The sequence below is a fragment of the Schistosoma haematobium genome, chromosome 1, assembly GCF_000699445.3.
Source record: "Schistosoma haematobium chromosome 1, whole genome shotgun sequence".
In the NCBI taxonomy this organism is placed as follows: Eukaryota; Metazoa; Platyhelminthes; class Trematoda; order Strigeidida; family Schistosomatidae; genus Schistosoma; species Schistosoma haematobium.
Genome location: NC_067196.1, coordinates 62,496,947 through 62,512,034, shown reverse-complemented (window position 1 = coordinate 62,512,034; position 15,088 = coordinate 62,496,947). Strand labels below are relative to the sequence as shown.

At 30.0% G+C, this 15,088-nt stretch overlaps 1 protein-coding gene across 1 annotated transcript in view; it reads left to right on the top strand.

Moving 5' to 3' along the window:
- KCND1 (Potassium voltage-gated channel sub D member 1) overlaps positions 1 to 15,088 on the top strand; it is a 60,084-nt gene that overhangs the window by 6,880 nt on the left and 38,116 nt on the right. The window contains exon 2 of the mRNA XM_051209305.1: positions 13,309 to 13,574. Coding sequence (XP_051074747.1) covers positions 13,309 to 13,574 — 266 coding nt within the window. The remainder of the gene's footprint in view (positions 1 to 13,308; positions 13,575 to 15,088) is intronic.

Sequence of the window (15,088 nt, the reverse complement as noted above, 5' to 3'; positions counted from 1 at the left end):
AAAACGAGCACTATATAGTTACCTGATTATCTAATCATTTGTGTTTGATACAAAGATTTTCTAAAGGTTTAGACGTTGTGAGTTTGCAGTGTACTTATAAGACCCTGCAGTGACTAATATGTATTTACCTCAAAATACAATGTGATGTTTTAGTTAGCTAATTTCCCTTTTTGCCTTTTTAGAATCTTATAATAAGTGCGTTATTCTTTATTTTCATTTTCATAATGACTGAAGTCACTAAAGTCACTAGAATTTTATGATCTACTCTTTTTATGTAATGAGGAAGCCAGTAGACAGTATTAGTAATTGATATTTTTGAACTCCTAATAATTGTTGCTCTAGAAGTCCCTCCGAATTAAACTATCTGGGAAACTTTATGATTCTACTCTATTTCTGAAATACTGTTTTATCCCTCATAGTAGTGTATGTTGTTATGTAAATGTACTGAAATGTTACTCAATTATCAACAATAAGCTGATATATTTGCCTTTGAGCCAAACTTTTATTCGAGGATGAGGATCAGTAATTTATTTCCGTCGTCCAAACAGTAGTAGGTAGAATAAAGGTGAAGTTTAAGACCTACTGGTTGAAAGCTGAAGTCTGTAACAACTAAGCTACTGCTCCATAGTTTAAAGAATTTTGGTAATATTAACTACAGTCTATTCTGTGAGCTCCATTTCTATTACCTCTTTTAAATAAGTTATTTTATACAAAAAACATATTTAGAAAGTGAGACAATATTAACATGAAGTACCCTATAAAAATAGAGAGTGATCATGTTTAAATGAAATCCAAAAGAAGTGGAAAAACATTTTTAATACACATACACGAGATCCAACTGATAGTTTTTATTTTGATAGGACAGTAGGAAAACATAGTTGTGTTTATTCTATACAACATGAATAGTCTGTTCATACATAATCATATCAAAGCAATTTAGATGAAAAATAATAGAGATCATGTAATTGGTTCCTTTATGAAAGTTCAAATCAACATAAAGTGATGATTATAAGTAAATAATTCAGAATTTAATTCTTCTAGTTATTTTTAAAAGAAAATTGTTCTTGTAAACAAAATAGAATAAGAATGTTAATTAATTATACACATGCTTATGTCTTATATACTGAAGGATGTTTATTTTCATTAGAGACAAAACTATATTTATGATTTATTGGTTGACATTAAACACTTATAATTTTCATTTACAAGCTGAAAGAGTTTTTGCGATCATTTTCAATGAATGTAGAATATTATTTTATTAAAAAAATATACAACGTAGAATCTATTATTTAGAAATCATCTCTTTGGTATAATAGTTCTATGTGTCGATTGAAAGAAAAGAAAACTGTCATGGGATCGATTTATTTTGACTTATTTTAGTTCAAAAAACTGAGAAACCATATCCAACTTATTGACACATAGTGTTTATTAAATCTACATTACGATAGCAATGAATTTGTGGATAATCAAGACCACAGATTCCTAAACCACAGCTTATTTTTCTCACTTACCAAGTTATTATTTCTGTGACCCTAACTGTGAGTTTTACACGGTGTATGTCCTGATATTATCACTGCATAGACCTTACCAAAGACCATAAAAATTAAACTTATCTTTGACAACACTAGATGGTCAGACAAAATTATTGATCAGGCAATTCTAGTTTTATATTGTTCTGACGCATTAAGAACTACTCAGTGGAAAACATCACGATGGTATAGTATACTATACTTATTAAAGAACGTTGCTGACTAGTTAATAAAAATATTTGTAGTGATTGACTTGAAGTTACATATAATGATGAATTTTAGTGATTGTTTTTTCTGGTGATCATTTGCATGTTTCCGATCTATCTGTTTGTAGATCTAATAGATTTATTTTCTCTTATTGTATTTTCGTGAAAGTATATGCTTCTAGTTTTTATTCTTTTTAATTTTGATAGTAATTAAAATGTTAAGCATGACCTTATTATGATTGTCTTGGGAATACTAAGTTATGCTACATTGAGATAAAGTGTAAGTTATCATTTCACATTTTGATAATCGAACTCAGCGTTTTATTATCTGTTGGTTGGGTATCCATTAGTACTATGTAGTTATGCCTAAACTGGTTTCCTGTTAACTGGAAAATATTAACAGGAGTAAATTAAAATGACAAAAATTGTACTGTATGTCAAATATTTATTTTATAAACTGCTATAATAAATTTGAACAAAAAACATTTCGGAATTTACGCCCCTTTTTCGATGAGTTAAACCGAACAGTGTCGTTACACTTCTTAGAAGTGTTTAATGAGTACTAAGCACAAAAGCTTTATTTAACAGGGTGTAGAAGATCGTTTACTAATGCTGAACTGGTTAATAAAAAATAACAACACTCCAATAGTTACATTGAAGACTCACTTCATTAACAATAAAGTACCCGAAATTTCCTAGTTAAAAATCTGATCCCGGTTTATTGTTTTGCTTTTCTATATTAAGTTCTGCAATTCTGAAAGTTACTGGTTAATTCCATATATTGCTTTAATTATGCCTCTCTACGATTATAATTATATTTTATTCATTAAGTGGTGATTAGGGTATTCGTGGTATTGATTATTCAGACTAAATAAGTAAATGAAACTGGTTTATTTCTGACAGCACGTTAATTCAATACACATTTAACTGATATAAAGAAGAAGACTAATCTTCCGAAGACGGGACCCAGGACCTTCAGGTCTCTATACGAATGCTTAATCTTGAGACCGTTTCATTATGTATTGAAGAAAGCTATTCCAACCGATTATTTTAATTAATATTAGTCTGTGACAACACCTAACCAAAAGTCGATAAAATTTCAAGAATATTGCTAATGAGTTGTGCCTATAAACTTTCCCTAACAGCTCTAAACAGTAAATCAGTTGTATTCAAATTAACTCAATAGTAAATCAAGATTTTCAAAGTCACAAATATCATTAAATTTCATGCAATTAGTTCATTTTATGAATTTAAACAAAGCCAGAACAAATATAGATGCAGAATAATATGAATTCATAGAGGTAAGAAATACTATTTCTTACCCCTATGTAAAATCCTAATACATATTTGGCTATAAGCAGCTGATGAGAAACCACAAAATATAATACATTCATATTATTCTGCATCTATATTTGTTCTGGCTTTATTTAAATATCATTAAAATTTTCATTGATTACTATTTAGAGAAGTCTACCACTAAAGCCAGTGAATTTATCATACACACATGAATAGTCAAGAAATACTTATTCATCAGATTATTTCAGTATTCCTATTCAGTATATACATAAGTATTAGACCTATTAACTATTATATCACATGAATATTGACATTGCCTAGTCATCTTTACAAAACAAGATAAATGTTTGTTTGTAAGTTGAACAACAGCCAGTAAACTTCTAAAAGTCAGATTGTGTCTTTTTGAAATAACATTTTCAGTAGATCCTATACTGTGTTAAGAGTAGGTTAGATAACATTGCTTCACCATAGCAAGATCAATGAACTAACATTATAAAATATTCTGATGTTAGTTTGTATCTTGGATTAATATCAACTAATAAACCACTAAATATCAAGGAGGACTATATAGCTTTTCATTAATATCATGTAACTACACAGAAGTTAATGCTAAAAACTACACCACAAGTAGGACCTAGAACATTCGATTTTTCCGACGTTGATGTAGCATAATATAATCCATGGGTAGGTATCGATCATGTATGTTTTTCTGGTTTAAGTATGATTATTAGAGCGAATAAAAATATTACCGTACGTATAAATGTATAGTTAATAGCAAAGACTGACATGCATTCACGTCATTTTATCCTCTATAATGTTTTCTAGATTCTCAGATTTTTAATAAGAAAGTTAATTTTATGCTTATCGGTAACTTTCTAGTAGTAAACGTCTCGTTCTCAAAATTAACTGAATTCCATATATTAAGTTAGAAATATTGCCAAAAGGTCAGGTTATTCTGAAATATTCCTGTTTGTTGGGGATTATGAACATGAGCTGTCTTCAGCCTTGAGAAGAGATCGAATATTACCAAAATTACGTGAGTGCTAAGTGAACTTGATAAAAATTATTACGAAGTTCCTCCGTATTTTACTACTAAGAGTTGAAGTCCTTGTCACAAAAATTTCAAACTTTTGTGTTGATTTTAAAGTATGTCTTCCATTTCACATACATTTAAGGTCATAGCGTTTCATGCTTTCATTCTATTATCAAGCTGAAATAGATATTCTTTCTCCTTCCCTTATAAACCAGTATATGGGATATAATATTCTGAATATCCTGATGTTCATCCCATCCTCATTATGTGTAGTTTACTAGTTCTGTTTTTCTTCTTCATTCTTAAACCCTCTTAGAGTACGCTACTACTTGAACTAAAATTTATTTTATATGGAAATATAGATTCACCAATTGAATACAATAAATTTATTCATATGTAAAAATAAAACCTTTCACTGAATAGCATAAATTTTTTAAGGTCACATATATGCATATAAACCATCGTAATCTATTAATTCAGTTCATGAACCATAGAATATACTAATTAGATTAATATATTACTTCATTAGTTATATTGAACACTCAACTCCCTATTGTCCTTTAAAATCACAACATAGAAAATAATTAGAATGAAACGCTTATTTGACCCAAGTAAATAATTGTCAAGCCTTTCTATCTTTTTATGTAAACATGGCAAGGATGAAATTGATAGTGATAGGAGAGAAACTGAGCTTGTGATAAATTTGTTTGGTTGCACCCTCTAGGTATAATAAACTTATATAAGCCAACCAGATGATATAATTCAGTTGGTTTTGTTAATTGAGGGATTTCCATTTTATTACCAGAATTGTGAGAAACATAATGTGATGCACCTTGTTTTCTTAAAGACATTAAGAGTTTAATAAAAGTTCATTAACCAGATTAAACGAGATGTTAGAATGTTGATTATCGTAAAAGTTTTTCAGTGAAATAATGAGTTATGTACTAGATAAATGTGTTGATCTAACCAGTGTACCTTATAGGAATTTTAGTTTTCAGTTACTTTCTAGTATTAGCATTTACAGAGAAATAGGATAATAAATGTTTATCATACATGCATTGCTCATTTTTATACCAACTGTTGCAAATAGCTGTCTAAACTTTTACGAGTTCAGTGTACAATGATTGCTGTAGTGTGTATGACATCTTACGGGAACACAAGTATAAAAAATCTAAAAAGAGTATTTAGCATCTTAAATTAATTTAATAAAGAGTTTTCCTTCAATATTGCTTGCAAAAAATCATTAGGAAGAAATCATCTACGTATGATTATGATTTAGTAACTGATTTGGAGGGACGAGTTGAGTTGATTTTAATGCTAAGATAATCATTTAAATGAGTACTGAAAGGGACATTTCACATATGACTTCAAATTAAATTATCTTAAATTGTATATTTTCTGAGAATAAAATATAGTTTCATCAAAGAACATCGAGATAATTTAGATGATTTTAAAATGTTTTTTATTAAAGCCTTACTGAAAGTAATGTCTACAAACATACGGATTAAGATGACTCATATAAAGAGCAAAACTGATTACTTGTTTCTATCAGCCTTCATTTATATTTTTAGCTGAATTTATACTGTCTGAAACTGACGTATGCTGCTGAGGTTTGCTGATAATGAATGAATTTAAGAACTATTACGTATTCCCTTCATCTGCGTTTATCTGGTGCACCGAATAGTGTTTACGGTAGATATTTATTTCACACAACTAAGTACTCAATATATAATAATGGAATGAACTTAATGTGAATTGTTAAAGATATCTCAAAAAGCTTTGTGATATCAGAAATCCCTGCGTTGAAATATGTTATTTAACCTTTAACTTAACAGAACCATAAATATTATTTATTTAAACACATAAATATTGATACAAAAAGGCACAGAATACATATGCGCAACATAAATCATTCGATTTGTGTGGAAGCTGGGATGCTGTCCAGCTGTCAAAACCGAAGCAGGTGGTTTTCTTAGCGGTCCACACCCAGAACCTTAGACCTGAAGGTCTGATCCACAAGAAAGTGGAGAAACGTCAGGAGATGCAGTCCTATGGTAGGCCGGTCATCAACGATCGATTCAAATACCATTAGTTCCTTTAGGATCCTGGGGTCTATGTGCAACATTGGTTTGGAATCAGGGTTTTCTAACTTCCCTAGGTGAATACTTCGTGTCCAGCGACCCGGTGAAAGCGCCAGATATTCGCCTTTCGTCTTCCCAATTTCGTAAACAACACCCCTGCCACGAGAAAGCAGTGAGTAGTACTTTCCTGACAGTGGCTATATATGTATGGCCATGTGACAGCATTTCGAGAGGGAGAGCGGACTCTACCCGTCTTCAACCGTATCAGGGCATTTGGGGGTATAAATAGCTTGATTTTCAATCAAACGTGCCGATAATTATCTAAATTGCTTCGCTTTTTCTTCCTTTTCATTCTTGAAATCTATACTTTGACTGTTATTCACTTGTTAACGCTGGATTTCTAATATCTTTTCTAATTTTTATTCAACTTTAAATTTAAACACATTGTTTCGTCTAATGATAATTCAACATTTTTTAAAAGCTGCGACTACGAAAATTATGGTCATTTTATTAGTTTACACTTTTGTTCAATCACTTAATCCCTATTGATTAAATAAAACGAGGAATTTTAGAATTCGAACTTTTGAAACTGAAGTTTTTGTTTTGTCATCAGTATCTCGTACAAAATGTGTGTCTAGTTTTATTGAATGTCATTTAAGAGTATTTCTGATAAGTCTTGTTAATTTGAACGCTCTATTCGGTTCCTAAGCTATTCTGGTAACCCGCAAGCTAGAACTACGCAGCGACCTGAACTCGAGAGAAAAGGCGCAAAGTAAGCGAAAAGCACTTTACTACAAAGGTTCATTTTTGTACAAAAAACACGGGTATTTATAGATGTTAACATTTGTTAAATCGACATCATATTTTGGCCAATATGCTCAAAGAGATATTATGCTACTGACCAATAGCAGCACGCCACGCTGATATTCTAAAAAGCTCCATCATACTCTGATTGGCTAGGACTCTTCTGCTCCTTTAAGGCGTCTGAAGGCTTCGTTGCAGTTCTCGGAAAGCCGTCTCTAACGGAGAGAAAACTACCTTCGTCCTCTTGAAGAGAATCAAAGAGCACCATCGAGTATTTATTACCTAATATAAAACTGAAGTAAATAGAAGCTATTTACGTCAAGATAAAATTTTATTTTCAATTAAGCATAAAATTGTAATTCGAAATCCCCAAACCGTTAAAGCGAATCTCCATTAAAACAATTCATTTAGATGGATATTATCATGGAATGAGAAAATATATGAGAATTTATACGAAATTATATAAACACAAGTGAGCAAAGAGTAAAACGAATTTCATCATGATTTCAGTCAAAAGTACATACGTCTCTTCACTATTCTTGATAATTTGTTTGGAGTTGTTTTACAATTGAAAACAACACCAATTACAATAACAGAGCGTATTGATTGTAGATAAGAACATATTTTATCCTCTAAATAATACTTACTCTGAGGACCAACTACTTAGAAAGCTTTTCCAGTTTTAAAAATTTTCCAATCTCTTGATGTTTTGATGCTATTTGAAATACGACATATTGTGTACAACAGAAGTAAATTAAAACCTATCTGGAACACCAAAAATTGTGAAAGTAATAGAACTATAGTGATCGAAGTTTTTTGGCAAACGACTGTAAAAGAATGTTTCACATAAAATAATACTATTTTCTCTGTGATTATTAAAGATCCATCAATTGCTTTTATTGAAATAGTTAAAAACGATAAACTTTCTAAATAAATTATCTGATACTATCAATTAATCTGATCCAGGTAATTAATTTGCTCCAAGTGGTGCAATCAGTTATCTAAATTTTACGTGTTTCAACGAATAATTATCTATCTGAAGAAAATGGTCAACTCAGTCTTCAGTTCAACATACACTGATATCAAGTGTTTTCATTTTTAAATGACATTCCATACATACATATAACATTGTCGAATGAGTATGGTCTGTTAATCTGCGACCTGTCTCAGTATCTAACACAGATGAAGTGTTTGTAACAACACAAAATAGCTTTAAGGGATTTCAGATGTTGATTTTAGCCATATAGAAAACTTTAATAAACATTGTGTAGGATTAAAAAGACAATTTTTTAAATGAAGACTGAGAGAAATTCAGTAGTAGCTTGTTAATATGTTTATCTTGTTGTAAGCTATAGACTAATAATATGTTGACAGAATGACATTCGTGATGAATACTTATTGTCTACTAACTAATTTAGCGTAACTTCATAACTACTAAGTCAACTTCTTCCATTGTTTTTCTCCCTTTATCAAAATTCTTATTCTATCGACTTAAAATACTCAAGTACTGATAGTTCACAGTTAACAAACTAAGCACTCATCAAGAAACAAATTGATTGACCGCTGGTTTATGAATATATCGTATTTACTGAAATATGGCTTCTTTATTTGTATGCGCAGGATGTGGCCTAAACTGATTTAATCAGGTAATTACATACGTATTTATAAATAGTTAGCTATTACTTACAACTATCTAGATGAATCTCCAACTGGTATGGTCCGTCATTTCTAGTCTTTTTATTCGGCTCTCATAACTTTCTTATACTGTTTTTTTGTACATATGCTTTCATATCACTTTTGCTTTTACTTTTAAATACAGAATGCTGTATCTTTAAATCAACCAAACCTCCATTTTTTCATGAAAATATAATTTACTATATAACAGAGTATAACATTTGATATTCTATTTTTCATTGTTGAATGTCTTTTACTAAGAGTTCATTTACAGAAACTTTCTAGATGCTTGAGAGTTTTAACTTCATATTGATCAAAGCAAGCAACCATTGTTTGTTAGTTAGTGTCAAAATTCAGTCAGTCTTCAGTAAATATTAATTAAATACGTAATACCTGTTTGTCATCTATTTTCGGTTTTCATGGTAACCGGCTTTCTGATTGTAAACAACATCCATTTAACATACATTATGTTACAAAAATTGCCTTGATTTTTTGCTCAGTAATTATATATATCCAGATATGGAACTCACTTACACTCTCATCACTTAATATTGTTACACTTAAAAGGAATTGAGACTTCATCTGTATGTAGTTACCCTTATAATTAGATCAAAATATCAGTCCATTGGATGAATGTATTTGAATTATTGGTATTTGCATAATATTGTGAAGTGCGATATTCACACCCATATTGTGATCAAGTAGGCTGTCAGACAATGGTTAAGTTAATGGATAAAATAAATTAATTTACCTAAACTATAAATATACTTAACGTTTTTACACGCCAGTTGGATAAGTCATTTTTACTGTTCAAATAAGAATACTGATTTGGTAATGTAAGCTTATGATATTGGAGGAGTGAGACAAGTGATCTAAAGATACCGAGCCAGAAATGCACAGGAAAATGGTAATAAATTAATAATATTTTAAAGACCGGATCTTGTATCACTATTCATCTCAGTCTAAAACCTGACGTATGAAGTACTTCATTCGGTTATTATCAATGTAGGAACTGGAGCAGATGAAAATGAATTTATATTACCACACTTTAAATCAGCACAGTGAAAGAATAAATTAACAAAAGTAAAGCAAATAAGTAAAACAAATAGTAGTATTTAAGCTACTCGTGCAGTTTTCTACTAAAACTTTAAAGAGGTTCTTGAATAATCATTTACATCAGTAAAATTTGTATGAAACAGGATTGTGTCACTTAATAAAGAAATGGTTTTGTGATTCAACTTCACGATGACAACAAATCATCTTAAATAGTCTTATCAGTTTAACGATAAAATACTTAATAACTGGTTCTCTATCATACTTTAAAATTTTGACTGAAAGCGTTGTTAGAATCAGGGATAACAGAGTTCTGCTTTAAATCTCCTATTTTAAAAGAAATACGAGCAGAGTTTATTTCATTCTAATAAAATCAAGTCAATTACACCATGTTCGGTTCAAAGAAAAAGGTGATAAGTGAATATATGCCGGATAGTATGACATTTAGTGAAAGAATTAGTATCTATGATTGTCACCAGCCAAAGTACTTAGATATCCTTTAAATATTCTTGCTAGTACAATACTGAAAGTGATTACTTTAGTAGGATAGTGAGATGGTTTTGTGACCATGATTACCTAATTCTCAGAAAATACCGATCGTTAGCAGATGGTTAAATGTAGTTAGTGGATGCTAAAATAATTTCAATAGACAAAGGGCAAAACTTAACTGAACAATGTTATTTAATTGAACATTATTATAAAGAAATTAATTATCTTTTTATTCAAATTATATTAACTAGAACACACTGTCCATAATAAAACCAGTAAATTACTTCAGCGAAATATTCGGCAGCCATTAGAATAATAGCTCTTTAACTATCAAACTAAATACAGTGTTGTAACTAAGACTTTCATATTTTCACAGGAAATCAAGATTTTATTATTTAGTAGTTACGAAGACAGACTTTTAGTTACATTTTTTAAATGAATATTGTCTAATGATTCATAGAAATGAAGATTGACTGATGTTTTAAATATGACCACACTGTTGAAAAGTTTCAGGGTTTTCAAATCTCCTATAAATAACTTTCATTTCATGTCTTAAATTTGTATAGCAGGGATGCATCAATTATAATGATAAAAACAAAAATAGTATCATAGATTTAATTAGTTTTTGTAAAAATGTCTTAGGTTCGACATTTTACAAAACATTTATACTTTATGATTGTCAGATCACGTTAAAAGTTAGTTGCTTTGAAAATCTTGACATTTTAGCAGATTGCATAATACATTTCCCGACAAAATTTAAACCAACACAACCATTTATATCGGTTATATTTTCAATTTAATATTTTGTAAAACAAACAAATTGTTCAGATTAAATCTAATTTTTTCAATGTTCTACTGTAACTCAGTTATAAAGTTTGGTCAGAAAGAGCTTGTGAAAATAAAACTTTGGAGTATTTATAATAACTATCAAGTATATCATTTAAAAGTCATGAAGCATAGAATTACAGCAAGTGCTTTGGTTATGGATATTTAACATTTATAATTCGAATGTTATACTTTAAAAAACAAGTAGTTGTTATATCCTAGCAAAGATTAAATTACGAGTAACTTCTGAGATCTTTTAATGGATTAATATTACCATTACCATAATGAATGAACTGTTAAGTGATTTGTATTAGTTAATTGCATAATCACATCATACAAATGTTTTAACTAATATGAAATTTTTATTTTAATTAGAGAAATTAAACTTGCACTTGTTGGTATCCTTATCGGTCATTCATTAACTTAAAATTTCATATTTACAATTTTTATAAATTCCCAAATACATCTTTTTATAAAGTGACTTTTATTCGAAGCAATGTTACATGAATTTGTAAGTCTTTTTGGAAGATAATATTTTCTATGACTCTGTGTTGACATTCATTGATGTCACCTTTATCAAGTATATGTGAGTTGATAAATACGTTTAAGAAATATGGTTAAAAACACTAGTCACTTTGACCATCTACAAAAAAAAACAAGTAATGTAAGAAACTGTTATTAGTCATTGATTTTTAAGTGAAATAGTTTTATTCCATTTCATTTTACTACCATTCTTATTTTTTCACATTTACATTACTTCTTTCGGAACTTGCATATATATATGTAGCATAAAGCGATGGGAGTGTAGTTGGAATGCTTTTTCTAAAATCTTTGAATTAGCGTAATAACTTCACTACTCTTATGTGTTTTTATAAGCAATTTGTTTATCCGAATCAGAAATTGTATTGTAGAATGGAATGCCAGTAAAGATACCATAATTAAAATATATGCTCCAATAATTCATTACGCTTCTATATGCAAGCATCATGTGTGCTACACGTTTACATAATTTTGTGTAAGCCATTCGAAAACTACGGCTAATGCCAATAGTATAACGCCTAGTTAATGTTCTTATTCTAGTTAATAGTAGGCTATTCAGTAATTTAGAAATTTAATGAAAATAGAGATAATAGTTTTTACTTATCATAAATTCGTTCAATTTGTTCGATGTTGAAATTATGAAATGGTGCAAGCTATACCATAAACCACACAAAATTACGTACAGCACTGCTACTAATTCATATTATCTTGTATTTTTGACGACTCATGTGAACATGATTTTCTATCTGAAATAATATATAATTTGTAATCGAAATAGCTAAAAACATTATCTTCTTACTTCTCATTAGAAATCTCTTCATGAACTACAGCTTTATGAAAAATCTTGGTTATTCTCCATCGATAATGTAAGAGATTAGGATAATGGTAATCTAAATTATACTCGAAACTGTTGATAATAGTGTTCATATCAAATACTAAGTTTCTGGACAGAGTGATTTATGACATGGGACTTTCCTGATAAATATAATATCTGTTGAATGTTAGTTAACAAATAATAGCCTTTTTACTATTTTATATGATGTAAACAATTTGGTTGGATTTTAAAATTTTATTTTAAAACTTTTCTGAAACTATATGAATGTCCATGCCGCCTACAAAGAAAGTTTAGTTAGGAAAAAATCTCCTCTGAATTTTGACTTTTTATTGAAATGTATTTTGTTGCACCAAAAAATAAAGATCTATAATGCATCTTCAGTGCTTACTTGTTTCGCTAAATTAATGTTTAATTTTGAAAAGTATTATTTAATCTTAAAAATATAATTATGATCTGTTTATAATTTCGGTATTCTTTTTCTCTAAATATATTGATTTTGTTGAGCAATCGTGAAAGATCTCAATTAAACCGGATGTAATTTATATACTTTAAAAGCTGTTTAATTATGCATGGATTCAGCTTTTTATTTAAAAAGTTAAGGTATTTACATAATTTTTTGTAAAACCGTTTTAATTACTGTGGAACAAGTGATTGGATTAAATAAAGTATGGTTTATTTGAATCACATCATTTGATTAAGTGCTTGTCAGACGATAAAAACCGTTATGTCGATTATTCGACCTCATCAATGCAAAATAGACAGTTAACTAGTTTCGCCGAACCTCCACACTTCATTTGAACTTTGTAACTTAAAGCATTAATAAACATTATCACAAATACATTCTCTGTTTCGTCTAATGATTAAAGTTATATTGATTCACTGAAACGCTATAAGTTGAACTAGCGATCAGATTGACAAACATATATTTTCCTTTTTATTACAGAGCGTTTCTGGTGTGTTTACAACGTTACGAGTATTTCGAGTATTTCGAGTGTTCAAATTTTCTCGTCACAGTGTTGGTTTACGAATACTCGGCTACACTTTGAAGTCATGTGCATCAGAACTGGGCTTTCTTCTATTTAGTCTAACAATGGTTATTATTATTTTTGCTACTGTTATGTATTATGCTGAAAAATCGGTTGAAGGGACCACTTTTTCCAGTATTCCATCATCATTTTGGTATACTATCGTCACTATGACTACACTTGGGTAAGTTTACATAAATAATTTTAAATAAAGACGGGTAGTGAGTGGTGTTTGTCATGAAACTTTTATACATAATTTTTGTAGGCCAATTTTTATTTCGTCTTTTAGTTATTTCTCCTTTGATTTGAAGGGATTAAGTTAGTGTGAATTGTTCCCACTGAATGTAAAGGGTGACACCAGGTAATTTTATGATATTGCTTCCTTTATCAATTTGGTACCAATTGAAAGTTTAGCTATTCAATAAATTACTGGTTAGATTATAATGGAAAGCTTAGGAATTACTAGTAAAGGAAATTTTCAACCCTGAGAAAATATGATTGTTACGTTTTAATTTCTTTTTAAGAATAGGAGTATATTAGGAGAGAGGCGGTGTAGAAACCAAAATCTTACTCTAGTTCTCGGTGGACGACATCTTTGAGATTAAACAACGAAAATTCAATGAAAAAATTAACAGTTTAATTTGCTGTCGTTGAGAAATCTAAGGGATAGTGTTGTGATAGGAACACGGTTTTTGTTTTTTGTCCACTACGTTAGTTTTAAGATCAACTTATCAGTTACGCTTTGTTTGCATCCGGCTGAGATTTATCCCCCTTGAAATATTTTAAGTAGGTTTTAAATACAGCAGTTATAAAGTTATCAGTTTAGGGGTTGTGGAGATTGTTAAGTTTTTGATTGAGATCATGAACCGATTGATGATAGACCACCACCGAAAACCTGGAAGCAATGGATGGCCGTTTCGTCCTGTTGTGGGACTCCTCAGCAGCGCGCATCCACTATCCCGCCGCGGGACTCGAACCCAGGGCCTTGAGTCTCGCGCGCGAACGCTTAACTTACTGGACCACCGAGCCAAGATCCAATGGCGCTAATGTCTAACCTCAACCAATCCGCGAAGTTATAAAGTTGACATGTGAAGTATATACAGCAGTGCAATGAAAAGAATACGATGGTAATCTTTGTGTTCTACCATATTAAAATAACTTCATTTAATATGTTGAATTTATTGACAAATTACAGAATATTCTTATAAATATCGTCAATAATCATTTTTGACTATTTGGGTGTCATATCTCTCATTACTTATGTGTTTTATCCTCAAGGAAAAATCTGGTCTTTCAAGTGATGTTTAGAACTGAAAAAGATTGAATTGCTTAATAATAAAAGATATTGTGTGATTCGTAAATTCATAGTAAATATTGTTTACATACTTATTCGATATTTGACCTAAATGTGAGCTTTAGTATCCTTAAATTTGGAAATAAAGAAATCCTAGATAACCTACTTTATATATAGAAACATTTCCTCATTAATTTATTCTTTCTATATATATCTGTCCGAATTGAGTTAGATGACTTCCGTAGGGGAAATTCATTGTATGTTAGATTTTATTCGTTAAACTTATTTTTCTGTGAATCAGAAAAGCCAGTAATGCATTTTGTGGTATATACGTACACGTATAACTTTCAAAGTGCTAAATGCACAGTAATTAGAGCAAGCTGAACGTAAATGATATGCCGTAT